The sequence below is a fragment of the Strix aluco genome, chromosome 25 (assembly GCF_031877795.1).
Source record: "Strix aluco isolate bStrAlu1 chromosome 25, bStrAlu1.hap1, whole genome shotgun sequence".
Taxonomy (NCBI): Eukaryota; Metazoa; Chordata; class Aves; order Strigiformes; family Strigidae; genus Strix; species Strix aluco.
The window spans coordinates 2,673,507-2,700,005 of record NC_133955.1 but is presented as its reverse complement, the minus strand read 5'-3'; the positions used below and the strand labels follow the sequence as shown (position 1 = coordinate 2,700,005).

At 49.1% G+C, this 26,499-nt stretch overlaps 1 protein-coding gene across 2 annotated transcripts; it reads right to left on the bottom strand.

The window, feature by feature from the left end:
* Window positions 1-403: 403 nt before the first annotated feature.
* Window positions 404-7,914, bottom strand: TMEM9 (transmembrane protein 9). Of its 2 annotated transcripts, none has more exons than XM_074850620.1 (6): window positions 7,874-7,914; window positions 5,439-5,540; window positions 4,959-5,050; window positions 4,379-4,487; window positions 3,737-3,868; window positions 404-1,697 (listed from the first exon to the last, which is right to left on the bottom strand). In XM_074850620.1, the coding sequence occupies exons 2-6, from the start codon at window positions 5,532-5,534 to the stop codon at window positions 1,548-1,550; spliced, it is 579 nt and encodes a 192-aa protein (XP_074706721.1). In that variant the 5' UTR covers window positions 5,535-5,540; window positions 7,874-7,914; the 3' UTR covers window positions 404-1,547. The 2 variants fall into 2 exon arrangements, with proteins under 2 accessions (XP_074706721.1, XP_074706720.1); XM_074850619.1 differs by lacking the exon at window positions 7,874-7,914 and adding an exon at window positions 7,281-7,397.
* Between the last annotated feature and the right edge of the window lie 18,585 nt (window positions 7,915-26,499).

Genomic DNA, 26,499 nt, shown 5'->3' with positions numbered 1-26,499 from the left:
GCACTTGCATGTGAGGCGGTGACCAGCACCTCTCCCAGTTCAGCTTTTAGCAACAATTGCTCAGCTTTAAACAAACGAGGAATTCTGCTCTGCTCAGCCTTCCCGCGAGACCGTGCAGAGCAGCCTGTCACTGACTTGTGCCAAGCAGGACTGGTCTGGTTTGCCAGTGTTTAAGCCCAGCTCTCCCCGAGTGAGACAATCCCGCTGTGAGCACAGAGGGGCACAGAGGACCCACCTGCAGTGCCAAAACACCCGAGGGCCGTAACCACAGCTCGGTCCTGAGGTCTTGCATCAACTCACCTCTGAGCACTGGAAGGCAGCCTGGAGAGCAGCCGCGCAGTGCTGGGAGCCCCAGACCTGGTATGATGGGACTTTTCCCTGAAAAAAAAAGCCAGCCGTGTAATAGATCTTTGTCTGCATTTAATACAGAGATGCTACATGATTAACTCCAGCACCTTCCTGACATTGTGAGTGTTCTCAGTGGGATCAATACACACAGTACGGAATCCCTTCGGTCTCCTCCACCCAGCCCAGTGCAGTCAGAGCTCTCGGAGTGTTTTGAGCAGCACAAGTGTCCCCTTTGTAAGGCCTCAGGACCCAGACAAGTGTTTACAGTGCTCCAGTAGAGCCTTTGCTCCAGTTCTCTTGGACACAAATGCTCCTGACCACACTGTGAGAGTATCAAGAGTTACCAATGTGGGTACAAACAGGAAGCTTTCTCCTCAGTATGTTTTTATCCACTGCTAAAGCAGGAAGACACATAAATGTAAATCAACCTGTTGGTCTCTTACTTGTGAATGTACTAATCAGGTTTGTGATATTCACCTACACAGAAACAAGCTGCAGTCTCAGTTATGCTGGTGTAAATCTGGATGGACTCCACTAAAGAGAGTGGAAACCCACTCCGTTTACACCAGGGTAAGTGCAAGCAGCAGCTGAGCACTGGCAGGGAGCTCCCTCCTCCTCCTCCCGCCAGGGCAACGCACCGCGACGCCCAGTTAACATCAGTGCAAACTGGAGGAGGCGGTGGCTTCTTCATCCTGGAGGAGTGCCACACAATTTACCCCACCAAAAAATTATCCCACTACTTTTATCCCAGGAAGACTCAGCCAGCTTCCAACGCTCCGTACTGAGACCCCTGTCTCCGATGCAGGGGTGGGCTGGCCGAGACTTCAGTCCCAGTGCGCGGTGCCCGCAGGGTCCGGCCGAGCACAGAGCGCTGGAGCTGCAGCCCCCGCTCGAGCCAGCCCCCGAGGCGGGCAGCAGCGCTGCGTACGACCGTTCACATGCAGCCACGGGGCTAACGATCAGCGCGGATCTCAGCCGGGCAAGGGTTAAGGAGCCTCTGGGCTGAGAGGTAAAGGGCAGGGGGACAAAACCAGAGGCAAGCATTGTGGTCTGCTTCTCTCTACGAAGACGGTAAATCAGAGAGGTTTAGAGCTTTCAGTCAAACACCACGGATGTCCCGAAGGATGACTCGCTGTCCGTCTCGACCAGCGCAGCTATCCTGTCTCTTGGGAAGTGGTGCTGCATTGCTCAGCAGAGATCTAGCTCAGCATCTTGTGGCGGTCGAAAACTGTCTTCCTCTGCTCCTGCACTTGGCGCTTCCAGCGCTGCTGGGCCCCCTCCACCCTCTCCAGCACTGTGTTGGCTCTAGCACCAGACGGGGTGGGGGCTGCGGCCAAGGAGCGAGCATCCTGCAATGGAAAGAAACGGTGAAAGAGATCAAGGCATGCCCAGCCCAAACACAGAAGGTGGTGGGAGAAATTTCAACTGAAAGAGCAATTCAAGGCTTGAGTTGTCCTGATGAAGAACCTCACTTTCAGAGCTCCTCAACACCACCCCCCCAGCTCCAGCTCTTGGGGACCACCCATGGCAAAGTCACAGGCCCCAAATAAAAAGTTGCCAGGAGAGGAACTGCACTAAGTCTAAACCTGTGCTGGAAATCCACTGCCAGGAGTCTGCACTGAGCCACTGCTTAAACAAACTGCATCACCCTGCGAAATCGGGCCAACAATTTCCGTTGTCTGCAGCGCACGAGCTTACACAGTAGCTGCTCATCTGTTTCTCGGACGGTGCTGCAGGACTTTTGTCCCACCCTGCTGTCCAGGCTGCTCCAAACAACCACATTTACACCGCAGTAATGTCAGAAGGTCCCTTGGCTCCATCGTGGCACACAAACACTGCGGCAATCACAAGGCCTGTCCCAAAGAGTTTACAGTCCAGCACAGTGAAGCTAAGATAAGCCTCACCTAATATCAGGCACTTACAGTGTGCACCTAGATCTAAACCTGAATTACTGCTGTGGAGCAAAAGCATACTTTTAGGATACAATTCATCTCCTCCTGCAGGACCTCCTTTTTTCAGCAGAGGGAGGTAATGGATAGACTGTGCATGTCAGAGCAGCTACTCCTCACTTACATCAGCGTATGAAAGAGCTGGGCCAAATAGTTTATACTTACAACAAAGTATAAACGGGACAGTCTGATCCAGTGGTTTTCTCAGACTAGGAAAGGAGAGTATCTTCAAACATTGCAGCTTCCCTTCTCAAAGTGCAACTGAGCTCCTCAGTAGCATCCAGAGTCACCCAGTGCTAGGGAACTGCCTCCTCAGGAGCCTCCTCCCAGCAAGCGGGGGCTTGGGGCAGCAGCCCAAGCACAGCCCTGGGGCTCCACCAAGGGAAGGAGCTCAGCTCCAGGAGAGAGCTCTGCCTGGCACTGCACCGTGTAAACTGCCTGTGTCTGACTGAGAAAGCCCCAGGGGAAGCTTTGTCGCAGAGCCACACGCTGCACTAACAGGCAGCAAGTCTTGGACAGCTCTTGCAACCCGCAAACAGAGCGGGAGCCACAGATGCAATCAAGCATGAGAGCTAATCACTGTGCCTGCAGCCACTCCTCCACACTGGCCATCAGCTCTGCCTCCACCTCCTCTCAGAGAGCATCCCCATTTCAGCCTCCTGTATTTCCCTACAAGAGAAGGGAAGCCTCAGGGGAAGGAGAAAAGATTTACAAGTCAGGGTGCTCTCGTTCTGAAATCCCCCAGGAATCATTCCCCCTAAAGCACCGCCTCTCTCCCAAGGGGAAGGATGTTGTATGCTGGATGCTGAAATTGCATGAATTTCATGCAGCAAGAAATTTGTCCTCCCCCAAAATCTGAGGGGGAGGGGGAGCTCTCTCTTTGCTGCTGGGTCCTAATCTTCTTGTCCAAGATGTTGTACGCCAATGTACCCCAAAAAGATGGGATCTGAGTGAAATTCTGCTCTGGGGAGAGGCACAAGGAACAAGATACAACAGGGCCCAGCCCCAGAGCAGGGTCAACAGCCAGCGCCATGTTTTAGCAAATAATTAAACCCATCCTTTCCTGGAAGCTCACCACCACGTAAGTACAACCAGGGCACTGCACAAACAGGAACCGTTTGACTTCTGGTTTCATCTAGATGGACATACCAAATTCAGGCCACTTGGTGAAAAGCCACCCCCTGCCCCAGAGGATGGGTCTTGTCTTGGGCTCGTGATACAGAACTTGTACTTCAAATATTCCCTTCTGCTTCAGCACGATCTGCACAGATTTGAGTCTAAATGTTTACCTCTGGTAAGTGCCCCAAAAGCAATGGCACTGGCCCCATGCTGGGTCAGAGGGGACATGCACTAGGTCACTCTGTTTCCCCGTCAGCCATTCTCTTGTCACCCTACCACCCTGCCTCACCATGACTGCAACCACCCATGTGCACCCTCACCTCATTCTCCTCCTCATTGTGCAGGGGCTGGGTATAAGCATCTGGCTTCCGGATCAGAGGGTCCACCAGCACAAGGAAAGCCATGTAAAGCAGCAGTGCCCCCACCACCGACAAGTAAATGATGATGATCACCTGCAGTTAAGGACAGCACAGTGGAAAAGGATCAGTAGTGTAGGTAAGAAGCACCACAGAGGCCAGGAAGCTCCCTTCACAGCTGCCTCTGATCTTTGATCTCTTCTCTCATTCTAATTTTGCGCACTGGAAAGTCTCTTGCACTTGGGGGAAGGCGGATGAGACGCAAGTGCCATCACCGCATAAACCGTACAGATCTTCTCCGCGCTGTGCCAATTTAGAACACGTAAAACCAACAAGACCAACAAGCTGTGTCCCCGCTCAGAGGTGCTTGGCACTGTCACACCTCCTCAGCAAGAAGACTGGGCTCCTGTGCAGCCTGCTCCTTGCTGCCAGCAGCCCTCCTGACTCGGACACGGTGCTCCGGGCACTACCACCGTGTACTAGCTGTGATAGTTTTATTTTCCTTTTCTGGGCTCTTCTCCAGGAACCCACCGGTCCAGCTGTGCCTGGGAAGGTGTGGCACAGCAAGGAGAAGGAGCCAGCCACAGGGAGCAGACCCGCAGTTACCTTGATGGTGGTGGTGCTGCGCTCCTCGTACTTGCACTCACAGAGCAGGCAGTAGGCCTCCACATCATTCCCCGGCACCGGCATTGGCTCCACAACATGCAGGCAGTTGCTGCAACACAAAGAAACAAAAATCAGCAACAGGAGAAGGTGAAACCAATGCTCCGTGGAAGGACGCTGGGGTGACTTTTTCTGTGTCCCAGCTTGCCTGTCAGGCTGATAATGCTGATCTGGTTTTACGAGTTCCCCTTGCAGCTCAGCTAGCCCAGAGTCCCTGGGATAGACTGTCCAAGTGCCTTCTGCAGGGATTCGGTCCAGCTGAAAGGGACTGGAGGGTTACACCCTCCATCTGCTGAGAGCCATGACTTTAAAAAAAAAAAAAAAGAAAAAAAAAAAAAATCACACCTCCCAGATTCCTCAATCTCTGTTCAAGAAATGCCCCTCGCCTGGGTTGGACATCACCTACCAAAACAACTTCCTCTGCAAATGCACAGGCAGGGAATTCACTTCCTTAGCACCAGTTGGAGACTCCCGAGCGTTGGCTTTCCTGGACTGACCCCTCAGGCTTCAACCCACAACTCACCAGTCCTTCTGCGACACATTCTTGTTGTAAATGTGCCCACTGATGTTCCGGTACGGGGGACAGATGCACTTGCAGCGGATGTCCTCCGAGCTCTGCAGAAGCAAGAGGAGATGGCATCAGCGAGCAAACACATACATATTCTGCTGCCCTCACCACCCGGGGGTGTGGGAAAAGACAAAACGCTCTCCAAGAGAGCGAGGGCTTCACACCATGTCTCTTCTTCCTGCACGGCTTCTTTCACATCAGTAACTTCACAGTTTTAAGATGTCTTGAGCACCTCTGCTCCAGACACCAGGTACTTTTCAAATAAGTTTTAAAACGCACTCCAAAACGCAGCAGAGGTCATTGTCACATACATCCACAGCTTTACATATCACAAATACATATCTGCTATAGCATTCTTTATCTTTGCAAACTTCCACAGAAAAATGGTTGCTTCTCTGCCATTTTTGGGTTTTGTGCCTGAAGCTGTTCACTCACCTTGCTGGCTTGTGCTGGAGGAGAAAGGATGCAGCACAGCAGCGTGATCAGCAGCACGGAGCTCACACACTTCTGAGTGCACTGCGCAAACATCATGGAAACCTGAGAAAATAAAAATTCACATCCAGGACAGAGGATCTCAGCTGAATGGAGCCAGAATGAGTTAGTTTGAGCTATTTTTTTTGGCCCACTTGCCTCTATTTTGCCCAGGAAGTAGAAATTTATCCCTGAATCAAGGCTGATGCCAGTCAGAAACTCCTGGAAACGCACAGATCCCAAGAAACACTCCTATCAAAAAAGCTTCCACCATCTAAAGCCACACATCCAAACTACCGCAGTCCTGCAAAAAATATTGCTGACTTCCCTACAATTTGACCTCTGCAACTCCGCATAACCTCCTGTTACTCTCTTACTATTGTGGAGATCTGCAACAGGTATTTCACTGCTGACAATTCTGCTCAGTAAAAGATACAGAACCGGGAGAAACATGGACCAAAAGTGACCTAAAGAAGTACACTGGGGCCTCACTGCAGCACTGTATAATAAATGTTAAATCATTCATCTTCTGATACTCAAAGTTTTGCTTTGAGTCAGCATATGGCTCAATGTATTTTCCCCTCTTGTGAGCCATGAACTATGGCAAGGGGGTGGAATATTTACCAATGCCTAAACCTCCTGTACCCCAAAACACCTGTTGAGTAAAAATCCTAATTTTTTAAAACGATTTCAAGTTGCTAGCTTGGTAGCCTTTTGCTATATATGCATAGATGAAATTGTTCTAGAGACGTGCGTTTGCACAAATCCAAAAGAATAGGAGTTCATTTTTATTTTGCCACAAAAAGCAAAGTTAGTCTTAAGGCTGGCAACAGCAGCACGATTGGAGACCAAAGGCACAGCAGGCCTCCTGGTGCCACCTTGGGGAGAGCTCTGAAAAGCCACTTCAGCACAGCTTTATTCAGGGAAGGTAATTTACACCTTCATTAATCAGCTCCATACGGCACACATAATCCCACTGCTACTCCAGGAGATTACACTCTATTACCTAACATAATTCCATTAGTATTTACATCACTGGAATATTCTATCACTGTTTGCTTTATCTTATGTCAATACTCTAAAAATTAATGTTATGGATTACAAACACCAAATTCCTCTCTTCTTTATCTAAACAAAACACTAGCCGCTTCTAACAAACTGACCTGCCAAAACATATTAAAATGCATTCCAGTCCTATCATCTTATCACAGGATTTCTTAACCCTTTGCACCCGATAGCAGAAATCTCCTGAAACAAAGGTTGTTTCTTTGGAGACACCCTTGCACATCAGGGTTTTAGCCCTTTACCAAAAATTCTGGCTAAACTATGACTTATTTGAGCTGCACAGTGCACATTCCCCATCGTGGTTTTGGGCTGCTACTTGTTCGAATTTTTAACTCAACAATGCAGCATGTAGCTGAAATTTAGGTTTAGCCTGCTCAACTAAATTCAGATCATCCCAACAACTCGTAACTCTCATTTTTAATAAAAGCAAAGTAAAACACGTGATTTAATAAAAGCAGGGGAAAATACCATGTTTACTAGTAACAAAATAAAAACTTGGAATGACACCTAAACAGACTCCACCCATCATGAACTGTAAAACACCAGCGGCCACACAAATGGCGATTTACACAAAGCTCTTTCCAGCTTTGACCTGTGTCCAAAGGGGCCCTTCATACGTGCCTTAAAGCTATTGTCTCCCAGACAATCAGCCAAGTTTACAGCAGCCACCTGCCTAAAAGCACCTGGACCTGCACCAAAACCCAACAGCACTCTGAATGCCAGTGGAGGAGGGGGACTCACGCGTGGTGAAGGTCTCAGAGGTCGTGACTGAGGAGCGTGGCAGCTCCCAGGCGTGACCCCCCAGGCGAATGCCCACAGCACGACTGGACGCACCATCCCGGACCCTTCTCCTGGGGAGCAACCCCAGTAAACTCTTCACATTTAACATCATCTGAAGCCCTTCTAAGACTAAATCTCCGACGGCTCCAACACGTTGCCCACCACTGCCCCACGCCGGGATCTGTGCTCTAACCACCCCCGACCCACTCGGGCTCCCGGTCCTACGCCAGGAGTGGGATTTCCCCCGGTGGCGACTCCTCAATTCCCATCGGCGGGCCACGGATGCTCAGCCCCTCAGGGGCTTCCACAGCTCAGCTCCACCCCGCTGCAGGGGCCCGGCCTGCGGGACGCCTCCGGTCATCCAGGCCGCAGGCAGCCGCCGTCACCGGCGCGCCCCGACCCACCGAGCAACCGACCACCGGGGTTCCCCACAGCCCCGCTCCGGCGAGGCCCCTCACAGCCCAGGCCCCGGCGGGGAAGCGGAGCAGGGAAAGGAGGGGAACCGGCCGGGCCTCCCCTCAGCCCGCCCCAAGCGTAGCCCCCACCGGCCCTACCTGCCCCGCCACACCGGCGCGCGACGCTCACCGGCCCCGGCCCCGGCAAGCCCCGCCCCCCGCCCCGCTCCCTGCGCGCCTATTGGTTTCGGCGGGTGACGTGCGGTGACAGGCAGTACCCGCGGCCAGTCGGAAGGCCAGGTCGCCCGGCCGAGTCCTGAGGAGCAGGTCCGCGCCCCCTTCCCGCCCTCAGTGCTGAGGGGACGGGCTGGCTCCGCCGCGGTGCTCGGCCCTGAGCGGCGTCCCTGTTGCTGAGCGGTGTTAGGCAGACCTGGCCTGGGCAGTCCCGCCTGGCTTCCCCTTCGTCGGGCCGGCCAGGCTGCCCCGTCCTGGGGCTGAGCCGCGGGAGAGCCCCGTTGTCCCTCAGAGCAGCGGGCTCTCCCTTCAGCTGGCCGCGTGAGGCAACCAAAGGTGTTGCAGTGTCCATCAAAGGGGAAACACGTAGTGACCTGCGTTATGTTTTTTGGCTGATATGTGGTTCTAAATGATAATCCTGATCCTCTAGGCTCAAAACTGCAGGTCTGCAATCTTGTATTGGAAACCAATGACTCATTTTTGCTCCATCATTGTGCCAAGAAGAATGTTGTGCCTCTCCAAGGCCATGGGGTCTTGTGTTTGCCCAAAGAGAACATTTCTGAGATGTGGCTACAGAAGTATCTTGAGTTCTGCCCCATTTTCTGTGGCCGCACCCTTAAATTCAGGCATGCAAATACCCTTGGCCCTGCTCCTGTGGCAGCTCCCTGGGAAGCTCGATTCTGCAGCTGGGTGGCTCAAAGTGCTTCTCCACTCTTTTTTTTTTTTTTTTTTTTCTGATTTGCCTGAGCTTTATGTCGTGGCACCAGATAAAGTCAGGAGCTGATTCTCTTTCAGGTAAAAAGCATCCACTGATGAAAGGGGGGAAAAAAAAGAGACCCCAACCTCTGGTTTAACTTCTTGAAGCCTGGTGGCTGGAGCGGCTGTGCCTCGCCTGGGGTGGGCCCGGGCAGGGGCAGGCGTTTCTGGCCGTGTCTCTGTAGCTCCACTGCAGCCCCATCCCACCTCCGTGACAGGAACCTGCCTGCAACAAATGCTGTGTGGAGCCATGGCCCGTCATGAGAGGGGTGTCCTGACAGAGTCTGCTTTTTGATGAAAATAAAAGTGAGAAGACTAAGGTGAGATATACTCACGCAGAAACATGTGTAAATCACAGGGGAATGTCTGTCTGGCATAGATAGTTTTAACTTTTTAGAAGGGGATAAATTGATTGAAAATTCTTGTTTTAGGTTTTGTAGAATGTATAGACTGTGAAGACTGCCAGCCTTTAAAATGTCCCACGTGCACCCACGTACAGGAATTACTGATGTAAAAGTGTTTTTTCACCTCATTGCCATAATGAGTAAAATCCTGACCCTGACACAGCTGCATTCCCCCCACACTCAGTTGGAGTCTGTTACAGGACTGAGGCCTACATCAGCTGGACGGATCCAAGGAAATATTCCATGAGAATAATCCTGGGTATTAGATGCACAAGGGACTTCTAATTCCTTCCTCCTACTCCAGTGTTGCCGAGCGGAAGAACCTCTTTGGTGATAACTCGCGGATCCCACTTCAGAGCGGAACCTTAGGCCTGGCTGTGGGACACTGTCAATGTTGTGAAATGACTTTTTACAGGTTTGAAAGCCAGATGACCACGGGGATTTTATGTTACTAACATTCCCCGCATGATTGGTGAGGAGGTATTTTTATCTTCTCTGACATGCCTGTTGTCACAGCAATCTGTTTTTTCGTGTTCTTTTGCAGCCCAAAGGTACACATCACCGCTTCTTGTGGGGCTGCAGTAAGCTGGATGACACCTGGAGGAAGCAGCCTGAACTGGTGACAAGACACTGAGTGATCCCTTTGGAGTAAATAAAGGAAAGGCCCAGGCAGTTGAGACACCGAATGCAGGGATCAGGTTTTTAGGTCAGTGCTTCAAAGACAGACACACCAAATATAAGGTGAGCTTGAAAGTTGCATTTCAGTTTCAAGTCTCTTCTTCAGGAGACTGGTTTCCAATTCCTTGGAAGGGAGGGTTTAGCTGCGTGTGCATTTCCTTCATAGTCATGGGAGGAAGATCTCACACACAACACCTCCAGGAGACCGTTTTCTGTTCCCTTTCTTGCTGGCTTTCCCTCTGCCCAGCAGCCCTCTTGCCTGTCCCAGGTAACTCGGATGCAGCCGGCTCAGTTATCTTCTGGATGTCATCCCTGTCACTGTGTTTAAAGCACAGCAGCAGTGGAATGAGAGAGAGTTTGGCTGGAGGGAGCAGGATTTGCTACTTTATGTCTCTCTACCTGTTGCTCAGTCTTGTCCTCATTTCTAAGTGCACCACTATAGAGATCCAACAGATTGTGGTCATGTTTCCTGAATTTCTCAGAGTGCTGAATGCAGGTCCCTTCAAAAATCTAGCTGCAGTAGTGGGACCTGAACCCTTAGAGATCTTGCCCTGGATTCTGAGTAATTTGGGTTGATGTTAGTCACTGAAACTGGCCTGCAGAGATCTGAGACTTGCACAGTGGTCTGGCAAGAGGCTTCATCGTACTCTGGAGACCGCAGGATTAACAATGACTTTGTGGGGCTGTTCATGCCTGATTTCTGCCTCTCACTGTGTTGGCAGCAGACAGGTGAGAGAGGTGCCTCAGAGGAGCTTTCCACAGGCAGTGTCCTGGGAGTAGAGGCCAAACACAATTCATTTGGCAGGGAGGGAGAAGGAATAAGAAGTCAGCGTAGGCAACAAAGAAACACAAATATGTAGAAGAGGGGAAATGCATCAGGCGCTGCTGTTAATGCCCTGAACTCTCCCCTTACTGGTGTAATTAGTTGTTACTGGTATTCGTGGTGTCAGCTTCTGAAGGACAGGTGGCATTTTTGTTAACATGACCAGTGGCTACGGACACACAAGAACAACCTGTCCTTGTTCTTTCTGGAAATGGGTGTTAGCGACTACACAGTAAAGCTTCCGGCACAATGATGGGGTCATATCAGCTGCCAGATATTTAAAGGGCAATTTATTTTAAATTGTAAAGAGATTGACTCATAAATATCTTAGAGATACCACCTACCATTGTAAAAGGCATCGTATAATTCAGGGAGAAGACACTTCATTCTTCACCTGCAACAAAATGATCTCGTCTTTGTATTAAGCACAAAATTAAATTTGCTTGCAAAATGCTTTCAGAATTGTAAACTGGCAAGAGAGGATGCAAGAGTGCTTGGGCATTGGGCCAACCTGCCTGAGCTCTCTTCCTTGCGCAGGATGGTTGGTTAGACCAAGGAATAGCAATTCTTCCTCTCTTTTTGCTGTCAGCTCCCTTACAACTCCAAGGAAGTGGCTTCTGGTGACATGCCTCAGTTTCCTCAATCCAGTTGTACGCAGCAGTGCTATAGGGTTGTGTGAGGGTGACTGAAGAATTTGTGAGGATCACAAGAACTGCTTGTGAGGGTGCATTAAGATCTCAACATGAAAGACCTGATGATCTTAAAAAGACGTGTAGAAGCCTCATAGAGATTTCTGAGCATATGTTAATGGACAAACATTGTCAATCAGAGCCAGGAGCAGCTGGTGTGTGCGTGGGGGTTGACAGGAGATGTGGCTTTCCCAGCAGGCTGGACTGATAACCCGGGAGATACAGTGTCAGTGTGTGTCCTTTGGTCATGCACAGACAGGCTGGCGTTGTGAAGGACCTTCTGTCAAGCATGACCTCCCATGGGATGAACGGGGTAGAGAACAACCATTAATGTAACAGCCATGAAAGGATAAATCTGGACCATGGAATTTGGTGTTGGGTCTCAGGGCTCACAGCTGTGCAGCAATTGCTCACTCACACCTTGAAGCGTGATGGTGAGGAGACTCGTAGTGTTGGTGGCAGGGTGTCTGGGGTGGTGGTGGTGAAACAACCCAGACATGGTTTATGTCCCAAAGGGCTTGACTCGTGCTTCTCCACCTCAGTTGCGTTTAACCGTTTCGTAGGCTGCTTCTGCCCCTAGATTGGAAACCATTTCCAGTCGAAATACTCACAAACAGGACAGCTGAAGAGAGAGGCCTTGTCCAAGTTCACCCAAGCCTCTTGCAGGGCGAAGACTAGAAGAGGGAGCTGCTACCCCTCTTCTGCTAGTGTTCTAGCCACTGGTCCACACTGCTTCCCACTGCTTGAGTTCGGTGTGCTTTCCCAAGTAAAGAACAGAGGCCTTGTTAGAGGGAAAAAGGAATTCTCTGGGGCGAGAAGTATTTTTCAAGAGCGGATGCTCTGTCCTGGAGCCTGTGTGGTGATGCAGCCCGACTGTGAACCACCCAGGAGCTTGAGAAGTAGCCTCATCTGCTGGAGCTGCCATCTGAAGGGGTAGGGGACTGCGCTTTTATGGTGTTGGGGCTGACAGAGACTTTGCAGAGCCAGACACATAGCGTTTTCATCCTCTAAGCCACCAGTGTAGAGCACTGCCTACAGAGGTGGCACTTACAGCACATTTGGGTGTCTGTGAAGCATCAGTGACACCCTTCCTGCTATCCTCCTGCTAATGTGTGTGTGATGTGGGGGAAGAGGGGAAGGAATGAAAGCAGGCTGAGTGTGATCGATCATGTTTGTGAGACTGAGCGGCTGCAGCCTCTGGTGACAGTCCTCTGCTGTTTGGTTGCTTTGCACCCATCTCTGCACTGCGCAGGCTTCCCTGTAAGTCTCCTCCTGACTTGACAGAGAAACACTGCAGTTGGCACTCTTTTCTGTGACACCTGGTTCAGCCAAAAATAAGTTTCTCCAAGATTTTTGATGGAATGACGTGAAACACTGGAACATTTAGGCCTAAGTGTATTATTGGCATCAGGCCTGCTGTGGCTCGGTTCTGCCTTCTAAGGTCATGCTCCTGCTGGGCTGCGGTCATCCCAGCCCACCTCACACTGTGATCTACTCCTGTAAACTCCATCAGCTAAGAGCTGTTGAGCTGGGCTGATAGTCAGGGATCCCTCCTGGTTCAGAGTGGGGGAAGATACTTCATGCGAGACCAAGGAAGCCTTTCCTGCCAGAGCTCACTGCTTAGGGGGCAGTTTAAAGCCGAGTCCCCGTGTTTGGAAGGGTTGCTTGGTGCAGTTTTGGGAGCAGCAGTATTGGACCAGGTGTCTCAGCCCTCTTCCAGCTTACACAGCTGGCGTTTTGTTTCCCTAAAAATTCCCAAGTCTCAACTGGATATGGGATTCGTCATCTTCTGACCTGCCATGCTGAGCCACTGCTAAACAGCTGCTCTGTTTTGGAAAGGATGAAGTGATTTCTGTGGAGACCCCTGAGCAGGATGAATTTTCAGTGTGTGAAAGGGCTGGTGGGGCTGGGAGGGGGCTGTGGTTGCAGGATCCCGTCTGTATTTGCCTCCCTTGGAGCAGGGTGCTCTCCAGAAATGTTAGTAGCAACTTGGAGAAATTATTCAGTTGTGTTTGGAGGAGGTAGTTTTCAGTGTAAGTAAAGTATATACTCCGTGTCTCTGGCAAAGAAGAGAATGCAAAAATGTTGATAAGTGGACAAGTTCCCTCAGTACAACCCAAACGCTGTGCCTTCTTTGCTGTGCCATCAGCTTTTAATCTGGGAGTCCCCAGATGGGCCATCCCTGCGTATCCATCAATATGGACGGGAGTTCTGCCCCTCGCTTCAGGGCTGAGCCTCAAGGAGCCGGGCAGCAGAGACTCCAGCTCCAGCAGCTTGTCACCTTCTGTGTGGACCAGCACTAGAGAGGGCTGAGAGGGTTTGTCAGTGGGTTTTTCAGCTCTTGACAAAGGGACAGGAGTGATCATAATCCTTTTATTTCTATATTACTTGGAAGAATTAAAGTGTAAGCCAGAAAAGCAAGCACTAACATGCTGGTGGGAAGCTCCTGAAGGCTTCCCATATTGCAGGGGTCACTTTAATACAGGTACATAAGAACACCTACATGGCCTCCCAGCAGAGCATCCAGCCAAACAGCCTGCTTCTTCCTCTGTGTGATAGCGATGCGTAGGGCAGGGTACGAGAGCCGTGCTAGTGCACAAGGATTCACTCCCTGGTTTGCCTCACAGATCCATCTGTCTGTGTCTCAGGAACCTCCTGAACTCATTTTAGTATTTAATAGCCGCTTGATCACCTTTCCTCAGACAACAGGCATGTAGGCCTCATCCACTGTTATCTCCACAGCTTTTGTTGTCAGCTGTAGTGGAATACATATATTTATGATCAATTATAGTGACTTATTACAGTCACATGATGTCATCAGCAGTCACCCCAGCTGTGCTGATGTTAACCCAAACTGTTGTATTTCCAGCGAGGGGACTCCCATCCATGAGGGATTGCCTGTGGTGTGGGATTTCCCTGTACGTGATCTTTTCAGGTCAGACTTCCTCCCCAGAAGGCAGTGACTGTTTCGGTAGAAAATATTCCATCCTATCTAAATTAATCTTTTTGTTGCTAATCTTGGAAGTAATAAGATAGTGGTGTGACAGGCAGCGCTCTCATCACACATGTAGGTTGTATTAAAAATAGACTTTAAAAAATAATTTCTTAGGCACTTTCAAAATGATCCTGGACCTTTGTCAAGAGAAGTCCATGCTCTTCATCCCCCAGCATTCCTCTCTCCTTGGAATCCTGCTTCCCTTACGGCTTTTCAGTTAGCCTTGCTTGCTACTGTAGATATTATTTCTCATATTATATTTCATCTTCCCCTCTCCATGTCTCACTGCAGCCACTGAACAGGACAATCTCTCATCCCAGTCTCAGCAGGAGGGGAGGGGATAATGTTGCTGACAGAAGACTATACGAGGCAATTAACAGCTTTTACCAGCAAGCAGACACTGGTTGGAAAGCGGGTTATTCTGTACTCGTCAAAGAGCCATTTCATACTTGTCAAAGAGCCTTCTGCTTGGAAGGGAAGACAAAAGAGGGCCTGGACATAGAAGCTGCTCTGCACTACTGCTGCAGTGGCTTTCTGCTTGGTCAGGATTTTTTCAAGAGTAGGTTCCAAGTGGTATTTTTTGACAGGAGTGGCCTGTGCAAATGTGACACACCACCACGGAATGCTTCCACATCACCAGGACCTGCTCTGGATTGTTCTGGGCTTCTGGCTCTGTGTAACAAATGGTCCCATGAGCAGTAGGAGTGAGCCAAAAATCCTGTTTCCCTCCATTGCTCTTTTGGGTTCAGTGAAAAAGGGGTGTGTAATGCAGAGCAAGATTCAGCCTCTGGCTGTACAAGAAAGTCTGTGGAGGGAGGTATTTGGCCTTGCTATGGAAACATGGGTGACCTGCACTGCTGGGACTTGCAAATCACTGAGAGCAGCCTTTGTGCAGAGAGACAGGGATGGGGGCTGCTGTGCCAGAGGGGTTTGGTGCAACACTGGAAGATACTGGAAGGTTACTGGAGGGTGCTGGTAGGTGGTTGGTGGTATCCTGCTTCAGAACACATGGGCAGCGATGGAGAGGCTGACACTGAGGTCAGTGAGCGCTGCACCCCGCGGGCATCACCAGCATCTCCTGAACCTCACCATCAGCTCAGCTTGGTCTGCTGCAGGGATGGGGGCTCCGCTGGAGCCTTGCTGCAGGCATGGGAGCAGTGTGGGCCTGTGCTCCTGAGGTGGACGGGAGCTGGAGAAACGCCTGGAGCCACTCTGCTCTGGAGGCAGCTCCAGATTGAGTAGTGATCCACCAGACTGCCTCAGCCTTGCAGGGTCAGGCCTCTGCTGCCTAGTGCTGTGTTGTTTAGTAACCACTAGCTTCCTCCAGACGTATGCCCTCGCCTAACAGATATCTAGTGGGTGGCAGTGTACATCCCCTGTCCCTCTCCCAGTTGGCCCTATTTATAGATTTCACATGTTGGCAGGTAGGGGAAGTGAGACATCTGAAGTATGAGGGACTGTCACTGAGGAGGCAGGGATATTTATCTGAGTTGATGAAACTTCTTGTCATTGCACAGTATTAGGAACTCTGCACATATGTTCCGAATCATCATTTCCAGGGCATTGGTGGGCTTGTTATTCAGGACAGAACAAACAAAACGTTGTTAGAGTGGGAAGAGGCATTTCTACCTGAATAAATTATACCCAGTTATCACCACCTGGATGGCAGTCACATGCCAGGAAATTTCTCCTGAGGGCTAAGATAACATCTCTCCCTTTATATTTCAGCAGTCTGATCTCCCAGAGCAGTATCATTTGTCTTTTCTACATGTACAGTGCAAGCTGAGGGAAAGCCCAGTCAGCTGCATGTCAGATGGACAGAAATCTCTCCTGGGGATTTAAAGACAGTGGAGAGTGTCTCCATTATTGCCCTCATTCCTTCTTTTGTCTGGTCTACAGAAAGCTACTGCTGATGTGCAGTTTCTCAGCAGGAACCTTCACTGCTTGCTGTTCAGTGCTTGGTTCCTCCAAACTCTTGGAGGAGGACCCTCGCTGTGCTGTGAGACCCCCTTAGATTTCTATAGGTCTTCTACCTCACGTGCAACAGAAATAAAAAAAATTCTCCTGAAAACTGATCTTGTAGCACTGGGCAGATTTCACAGTCCCCTCCCAGTCTTGATGACTCTTTCCTTGTTGGGGAATACTCGTGACTGGTGGTACAGGGATGGCCAGATAGTCCATAGGAGTGGTGGCCAGGTGTGCAGGGTGTCCCAGTGGCAGGGGTTAACCTTGTGTTCACAATAACCACCTCGTACTGGTGCAGAGAGCTGCGATCCTGTAAACCACTGCTATTTTTTCTGCTTGCTCCCATGACAGAGCTCTAGCCTGGCAAAAATACTTTAGCAGGTACAACTCTGGAAAAGTTTGGGCTTGGACTAGAGACTTCTGAAGTCCCATCCCTTCTGTGATTCTGTGTTTTATGACGCAGACATGGTTCAAGGCATTGCACAGGGACCAGTGCCCATCATAGCACCACTCGGTAGATGTCTTTTCCAGAAGGGATTTATTTCAAACCCAAGACAGCTAATACTTAAGCGTCTCTGCATACTCATCTCCCATTTGCCCAAAAGCAATCTCATACTGCACAGGCCAGACAGACAGTGGCATGCACACCTTGAACACTCACAGCCCAGGCATCCCACAGCCCAAATGGCCCCAAATGGTGCTACCAACATCGCCATCCATCACAGCTGCCCATGACAGCCCAGTTACTTCTGCTGGCTGAAGGTGCTCTCTTGCTCCCCAAGGCCCAGGAGGTCTCTACCACAATTTAGAGAGCCAGGGTTGGAGCAACAAAGCTGCTGGAAAAGAAAGGGATTTTACTGCTTTTTTTCTCCTTTGACAAATATTTCAGTGCAGATGCTCAGTACCTTTTAATTCACATTAATTTGCCTATGTGTGCCATTTCTTCCAAAGTCAGTCCCTTTTTGGGGGTCCTTAGGTCTGTCCACAGGGCTGAAGAGCTAGGTTCTGTGTGTGTACAGTCCTGTTCTGGGGCAGAGAAATGAATTCACCCTCCTCAAAGGACTGGTGAAATACCTTAGTGCTGGTCACTCATCTGAGCATAACCAGGAGCTGGAAGGAGCCAGCTGGCAGGACATTAATGGCAGCACTAGTTTGCACTCTCAAGAGACCAGAGAAACATGGCACCAGATCAAACCAGGGATCCACGTCCTCCAGGATCTCGCCTCTCCCAGTACCCAAAGTGGTGGCCATGCTCCTGGAGGAGAGGCTGCCCTGACCTCCAAGCTCTTCTTTTCCTTTGGGCAAGTCCTGCAGGGCAGTAGTCCCCACCCACCCATTAGTCCCAGCCCCTTGGAGATCCTGTTCCGGTCACCCTCTGTGTGCCACCCACACAGGCTGCCAAAAGCTGCAGTCACACATATGAAGACTGAGGGCAGTGCCAAGGAGCACTGCAGAATGGAAGGGGGGTTCATGCTTCCCCGAGACCTTTTTTTCTGAGGGCAATAAAGCTGAAAGCTCAAACGGGCTCTCAGACCTGACTGGACAGTGGATGGCTGGAGTAGGAGCCATCTTCATAAAAGTTAACTGAGCCTGTGTGATCCAGAGCCTTGAAGGGACAGCATACATCCAGCGGTTTTTCCTGAGTCGCTCTCTTGCAGAGGAACATTTCACTGATATGAAAATCAGACTCTCTTCTTTGGGGGCTAGTTTAGGCACTGGCAGCTAAGCCTGCCGAGACAGCAGATGCAGATACAGTGGTTAGTGCTTCAGCCAGGCACAGCTTTCCTCGTCCAGATGTGGGGCCATAACAGTGGTGATGGGCAGACAGAGGGAAAGGGACCTGAGGAAGCAGAGGGGAGAGTGGTTGTGTGCCCCTTCTCCACAGCCTCCTCCCACTGCAAAGGTGTTTATCCTAGTGACAAGTGCTGTGGTCCTTTCATAACTGCTGCATTAGCAGAGGATCAAGTAGCACTTAATGGGAGCAGTCTCCCTCATGAAGTGTGATTGAAAAGGTCACTGAGGTGGAAGGGAAAATATTTGCAGCAGGCTGACATAAGCCTTGGCTTCTGGTTGACAACAGGTGTATATTTTATGGGCTGCCCTCCCCTCCTTCCATGTATTGGCTCAATGTTTTGCAGTGGCGCCATGGAGCATCTGCTGAGCTCAGTGGGTGGCAGACAGGGAATACAGCCCAGCCACAGGGTTCAGGGAAAAGGTAATTTGAGGCCAAGTGTTGGCTTCTGAATTAGCAAAACCAAGGGAGTCAGACGAGGTGTAAACAAACTTTCTTGTGAAACTCCTCCGAGCTGAATTGGTCGTTTGACCATGGCTGGGCTCTTCACTTTAACGGTACAATAATTTGTTACAGCCTTTATTCCTCAAGGCTACTGATTTTGCTGGGTTTTGTCTCTCCCTTCTGCTGGCCCTACGGTGGATTTGCTGAAATGAGGTTGCTGGGTCTCAGCCAACCTACATTTTGAACATCCTTGGTTTGTCCAAGCCTGCTGAAATCTTACTACTGCCCCTGGCAAGCCTGTTCCTGAAGTCACAGACACATACTGATTGCTTTGCATGTCTTCTCACCCTACTCTTTTGATGCTTTTGGTGTCCCATTTGTCTTATTTGGTTTCATTTGGGAGAATGCAGGGTATTCAAGCCAGGCCAAGTTGCTGATGACAAGCTAATTAAAGATCTAGCAAGAGAAGAGTAGTCTAATGAGGGAGGAGTGGGAGGAAGGGCAGTTTGCCAGGAGTGCTGTGACACTCTCGCTTAGTGGAGCTAATAGTGTGTTGTAATTGATGGTTCAGGGCAGCTATTCACCACACAGACTGTAGTGAAGAGTAACAGAGACCTCTTTTGATGGCGTGTTCTGAAAGGCTGCGATGGGATCACAACTTCCCAGGTCCAGTTCTTCCTCTACGGTGTCAAGTAAGGAGCTTTAACATGGAGTTATGCTGTTTTACACGGTTGTAATAGGTGATCTGTGGAGTATGCTACGGCCGTGTCAATGGAGGCAAAAAGCCTAGCACAGGAGTGACATCTCCGGACTATTTGTGGTCGTGCTGAAGGTCATGTGCCACCCAGCAGCCCTAATCACGGGCCAGCTCACCTTCCTGCAGTGTACAGTGCACAGAAAACAACGGTCCGCGTGAAAGGGAGGTGGATTCTGGCACTGGCTGGAGTAGCTGCTCTGCTGGACCATTTCATTAGGAACGTGTGTGCCGGGAAGTCGCGGGGTAACGTGGGGCTGGCCCAGCCCATACTCGCAGGGAGTCAGCGGCAAACGGCCAAGTGACAGCAGCATGCTGGCCCTGAGGCTGCTGAGGGAGCCACACAGCAGGACACTGGTCTCAGTGCCCCACCCTGCGTCTGCTTCTCCCACTTCATCCAAATTAGTGAAAGCAAGACACTCCTTCACCTCTGGGGGATGCTGGAGCGTGAGGAAAAGCTGATTTATGAGTATGAAGAGAATTCTGTTTGGTTTTGCTTCTTGGCTACTGTTTCCATGATGAGTTTCCTTTCTGAATGGTGGCACTGAGATTCTGATTCACAACCGAATTAGTCAGTGCATCTCACCAAACATGGAGAAATGAATCAGAGAGACCCTGGATTCTCTTTGTAGCTCTGAAAGGGACTGTGGACTGTAGAATGGTTGTGTGTGTTTTGTCCTAAAGTCTGGAGAAAGGTTTTTATAGTAGTTGCCTCATGAATGCTCATTTCTCATGTTAAACAAATCATGCAATAGCTCCCACCTCCTTAGGAAACAGTCTGGCGATTCATGGTCCAGCAAAATGTTCTTAACCAAAAGGCACAGTACAAGTACTGTTGTTGTTGTAGCTGTTGTGTTTGGCACAGGCCTCTGCCAGGGAGATCTATTTGCAGAGAGAGCTCCCATCCTTGAAGCCAAGTGCCCAGGGGTGTCAGTAGGTGCACACAGCCACATTCACACTGTCCTCCCTGCAACTGCGACCTCTCCTCACAGCTTCTAAAATTCCTCTCACCGGGGGGGTTATTTCCTTATTATTGACACCTGTTTGGACAGGCAGATGCACTGACCACTTACAGAGACACTAGGACTGAAAGCTTTTATGCATAACTATATCAAGAGGTGTTAAAACTGGCCGTATGTAATTTATAGTCTGCGGCAGGGGACTCAGCCACTAGACGCAGCATGCTGGAGCATTAGCTCTGCTGTCAGCTCAATTGTCAGCCGGATGCCGAAGGAGGTGGAGTGGATACTCTTTGGGTCACAGGTTTCCACATTCTTGATTGCTAGTCAGCAGGGTCATGAACCCTAGGACAACTGTTGTGATTCTGAGGCCCCAAAGCACTCATCCCAATAAAATGCTGTCATGCAGACATGTACACAGATACATACACACACACGTACGCAACGAATGATGGAAGAATCATCACTATGACTGGCAGAGGAGCAGACACACACACAAAAGTGGTATTTCTCTCTGGATGAAATACCAATCTGTGTTTTCTAGCTAAAGGATCATAGAATCATAGAACGGTTTGGGTTGGAGGGGACCTTAAAGATCATCCAGTCCCAACCCCCCTGCCCCGGGCAGGGACACCTTCCACTTGCCCAAAGCCCCGTCCAACCTGGCCTTGAACCCTTCCAGGGAGGGGGCAGCCACAGCTTCTCTGGGCAACCTGTGCCAGTGTCTCACCACCCTCACAGGGAAGAATTTCTTCCTTACATCTGATCTAAATCTCCCCTCTGTCAGTTTAAAGCCGTTACCCCTTGTGTGGAGGTCTTGCTAGCAGGTAAGAATTGGGACCTCCTATTCTAAGGGCTTCACTGGCAGGGATGTTGGTAGCACTTAAAGCTTGTGTAATGCTGCCTTGTTAGTTCAAGTGAGTCCACTGTCTTACTTAAAGCTTCCTTCATTGCCCTACTGCTGGCCCAGTACATGAGTGCACTATCATGCAGTGTACAAAGTTCACTCTAGTTTGGCTATTGAAAGAGAATGGCCAAGGGTAGGGACAACAAAGTGCCAAAATAACTGTACAGCAAGTCACTCCAGACTGGCATTTACTGCAACCAAGAGTTTCTGACTTCAGTGTGTCCTGGCCGTTTGTCCTCCCAGACTTCATTCTTGACCTTAGAAAAGACCTCTGAATTTGAGTGGCAGAAAGCTGTGTCACAGAGTTCCCACTATAAAATAAATAAATCAGTGTTAACTTTGTCAGAGGCTCTGCCTTATTACTCCAACTAGGAGGCTGTGTTAGCCAGATCTGATAGTTAAAAATCACCTGATATTCCTCCTTATGGTTAGTTATTTCCATTTGTCCTCCCTTTTGGTATTTACCTTTGTAAGTTATTTGATAGTTTTTCCCCCCTCTCCCTTTTGTTGGGCTGAACAAACTAACCTTATTCACTCTTTTTTAATAGAGCTTGCCCTCCACTACCTTGAGCAGCCCGTGATACCATCTGCATACATCTTCCTGCTTGAGCAAATCATTCCTGAATATGGACAAACAGCAGTGTCCCCCATACTCTGGTGGAGGCCTCAAAAGTTGAGATCAAAAGCTGGCACTGATATTTTTCTAACAGCAATAATTTATCAGCTTGTGCTGGAATTGCACTTGGAGTTTTCTTTTCACTGCTCCCAGTAATTTCCATTTCTGTATCGTCTGTTCTCAGATCAGCTTTGTCCTCATCACTATCACCATCATTATTATTTAAAACTGAGGGTTCACCACATTTTCACCCTTTCAGCACTGCAGAGCGAACCCATTTCCTCTTCTTTTTTTTTTTTTTTGTCTAGATTTTTTCACTGTTTGTTTTAAAGAATGTGTACCATCCTACCTAGGTTGATATTTCATAGAATCACAGAATGGTTTAGGTTGGAGGGAACCTTAAAGATCATCCAGTTCCACCCCCCTGCTGTGGGCAGGGACACCTTCCACTAGCCCAGGTTGCCCAAAGCCCTGTCCAACCTGGCCTTGAACCCTTCCAGGGAGGGGGCAGCCACAACTCTGGGCAACCTGTGCTAGTCAATATTTGTCAATTCTTACTGGGTCATGGCACGTCTTGATTTTGAAAACATACCAGGTTGGAAAAACCTAGTAAAATGTCCTTTCTCAAACTCATCAGGACAAGAAACTTGACAGAATCTTCAGGTGTGAAAAAAGTATGAAAGAGGTACACTGAGAAATTAAGGTCATAGCAGAAAAAACCCCAATATTTTGTTTATATCTGTTTTCAGTGTGGAGGTCCCAACACTTACATCTCCCATTTGTGCCTCCACCGGAGTCTGTTTCAGACTGAAGTCTCAGAAAGTTATGGAACATATAGATGAAATGAACCCAACAGATTTCAAGGACCAGATAGATGAAACTCTGCCCCAGTGTAGGGATGAAATAGCTGAACTACTGTCTTACACTTAAAATTGACTTTGTACCATGACAAAGACTTGAGGGTTAGAGTCAGGGTCCTGAGTGAAATAATAGACCATAATGGCCCTGGCAGGAGTGGCACTTTCATACCACCTATGCAAGGTCAAAGGGACCTGATCTCTCAAGGTCTCTTCCTCACTGAAGGCAGATGAAAGCAACTTGTATCCTCTCTGAGCATGCACAGATTTACTCCTTTAATAATCTAGGACTTCTCAGTTATTGATAATAACTGATATCAGACTGCAGCATGTCAGCAATTATTCACAGAGCCTTAATGACAGACTTCATGGCAAGCAAAACCATTAGAAGAAAAATGTTGCCAGGAATCCTCAATCACTGACTCTGGCATGCTGAGGTTTGGAAGCTTCCACCCCAACCTGCCTTATGGGGTTTTTTGACTCTCAGTTCTCTTTTCTTCAGTGCTTGCCCTTCTTTTTTCATGACCATGCCATTGCTGATATGCACTGTCACTTCACTTTCATCTTGATCTCTATTGTACTCTTAATTGCTACCTCCTCTTAGCCCTTTTCCACATTTTTTAACAAGTTCCTTCAGTTTTGCCCTAGTACTTGTACCCAGAAACTTCATTTGACCATCTCATGTTTACTGATTAAAATTAGCACAATCATTCTGCTTGCTATAATTACTATTTTGACAAATTTCATTAACTTCAGTTTTATTTTTCCTCCTTCTCCACCCTTTTGCCCACTGATGCCTTTATCCTTCACGTTGTCCTTTTTTTTGCTAGACTTTCCATATTCTGAGTCAAACTTCACACTGAAAGAATGACCAGTTTTGAGAGTAGATTCCTCTTCAAAACTACATCAGGTTGATTATGATTAGGGCCTTATCCAGTAAAATTTTTAATATCTCCAAGGATGGAGATATGATCTCTCTGGGGTGTTGTTCCAGTGTTTGATCATTCTCACAGGTTATTTTTTCCCTAACATGTAACTGGAACTGCTCTTGTTGCACCTTGTGTCCATTGTTTCTCGTCCTTCACTGCTGATGGGAGTTTGGCTCTGCTTTCTGTATAAGCCACCCTAGGTAACAGGAGATTGAAATTCAGTCTCCCCACATCCTTACTTCTCTAGGCTGAACAAATCCAGCTCCTTGAGCCTCTCTTCTACCTCATGGACCTCTCCTCTAACCCCCCACTGAACATCCTATTTGTTGGCTCTCCACTGGACTCACTCCAGTATGTCCAGGCCTTTATTTGTAACTGGGCAGCCCAAAACCGTACGTAGTCCTTCAGATGTGGCCTCATAAAAGGAGGGGAAGAATCACCTCCCTCGAGCAGCTGGCTGTGCTCTTGCTGATGCAGCCCAGGGTGCTGTTGGCCGCCTTTGCTGCAAGGGCTCACTGCTGACTCCTGTTCAATCTGTTGTCTGTCAAGTCCTTTTCTTCAGAGATACCTCCTAGCCAGTCGGCCCTCAGCCTGCCCTGCTCCATGGGTGTATTCTGACCCAGGTTCAGGACTTTGTATTAGCCTTCAGTGAATTTCAGAAGGTTTCTGTCAGCCCATTTCTTCAGCCTGTCCAGGTCCCTCTGAATAGGGATACCCTGCTCTTCAGCATATTGACTGTACCCTGCCTGCATTTTGAGTTTAGAATAGGAGAAGAAAGGATAGAAGAATGTCCCCACATAGATTTGAGTCACTGCACCCAAGTTGTACTTCCCGCAGCTGCTGTCAAGATCTGAACGTGGGGTCCCAAGTTACCATCTGGGTTTGGCTAGAAAGCCTGATCCTTTACTTACGCCTTTCTTTTCACTGCTTTTGGATCCCAAAGACTCTGTCCCAAGGAGAACTATGAGACTTTCTATGTGAGGCCTTTCCTGAGACCTCTTACAGTTTTCACACCCTCTGCTCCTTCCTGTCTCGGCTGCCATTTGGTAGCACCATCACAACTCCCTTCCAATGGGGCTTCATGATTGCAGCCCCCAACCTCTGCTTCCATCCCAAATACAGTGGATCCTGAGGCCTGTGGGGCTGTTCTGCAAGGCAAAAATCCTCATGTCTCCAAGGGAAAAGGGATGAGGCAATGTCCTCCCGTGTGAGTGGCTTTTCTGTCTAGTCCCCAACTTGCCGTTCCTTGGATCTGTTTCAAATTATGTAATTGATTGTCTGCAGAGAAAACATGCTGCTACAATGAGCAGCCTGGAAAAGGACCTGGGGTCCTTTAGGAAAGGACACAGATGTTATGGTGGATGCCAAGTTGAATATGAACCAGCTGTGTGTGCTCATCATAGAGCTACCTGCATCCTGGGTTAAATCAGAAGCCATGTTGCCAACAGAGCAAGGGGTGGTCACAAAGGTGATGGGGCCAAACACTTCTTGGTGGTGCCAAATTATAACGGGCAATGGCCACAAGTTGCAGCTCAGGAGGTTCAGGTTGGGAACTAGGAAAAGGCTTCTCCAGGAACCTGGTTCAGGCCTGGGACAGGTCGTCAGAGAGGAGGGAACCTCTGTCCTTGGTGGAGTACAGGGTGGTTGTTAATACTCAGTGGAAAAGGCATGGCTGCTCCGATCCAGTGGTCAGGATAGTCCTGCCCTGAGTGGGAGGTTGGATTGGGGACCTCCAGAGCCCCCTTTCACTGACACCTCTGTGATTCAGTGACCATCAGTGACTCAGCTGCAGCTCTCTTTCAGCTGCCAGGTTAGGTGGCTTCCGGGTTCACCAGGGCTTTGCTCGGACCTGAGTCTTGTATGATTGCTGTGACCTTGTGTCTCTGGAAACAGTGTGATGTCCTAATAAATCCTTTTTAATAAATACAGCAGAGAGCACTACAGGCCTCAGCTGCTTTGTAGAATCTCACAGCTTTCCTGCCGCCTTCTGTGTGGTCAGCGTGACTGGCTGCCTGGGACCTTGCAGATGGCTTGCCTGATACACCACATAGCTGAGTGTTAAAGAACATTTCCTGGGTGAAACATCTGAGGAACTACTATAACTACTTGTGTTTGAAAGAGGCCTCAATTCATTAAGACTTGTAAAAGTAAACTGGGACCATGCTTCTCATTTCACTCTCTGGTTGAGCTCAGAAATCAGCTGACATTGTTAAGCTGACAGTCATTAGATTTATATGTCCTTTGCTTCTGGCATTCTGTCCTGTCTGATCCGGCAATTTGGGTCTCTTGACCTTTGTGGCATGTGGCAAGGCCAGTGTATCTTGGCTTCTGCCTCAGATGGCTGTGGCTTGTTGTTTAAGGAAGTTTATTTCTCAAAGATATGGTCATAAGTCAGCAATGCGCATGTTCTATTTTTGCAGGCATACCTAGAGAGTTGGGAAGGAGGCCAAAACCCTTGCAGAGAAGACAAACTGCAGATCTAAATGCTCTTATCAATGAGATGGAAGTTCATAAGCTACAAAGAAGATATAAATTGTCCAACAGGATAAATAAAGAGAGAGGACAGGGAAAAGAAAGGCACCTGGAATATGAGATAGCCATTTACAAGATGATGGATAGATAGGAAAATACTACACGAGGAAGAAAAAGCTGAAATTTTAGTGTAGATGTGTAAGACAGAGAACTAAAATTATACGTTCAAAGATCGGCATGGAGTCAATAAACACAAAGCCCAGAAATTTTGTCTTCATACTCTTGCAGGTGAGCAGCAACAGTTAATGGTTTACTTGATTGTTCCCTGCTTTTTAGAGCTCTTTAGAGTTTTTCTTGGTATCTTCCTGGGCTGCTAGGAGTCTTGTTCCCAGTGCTAGATTGACCCTCCTGCATCAGCAGCCTCCCACTCTGCTCCTGCTGCCAGTTTGGAGTGCGACCCAAGTTCCTTAATATTGCCATGAAAGGAATGGTAAGGATGGCCAAGAGGAAC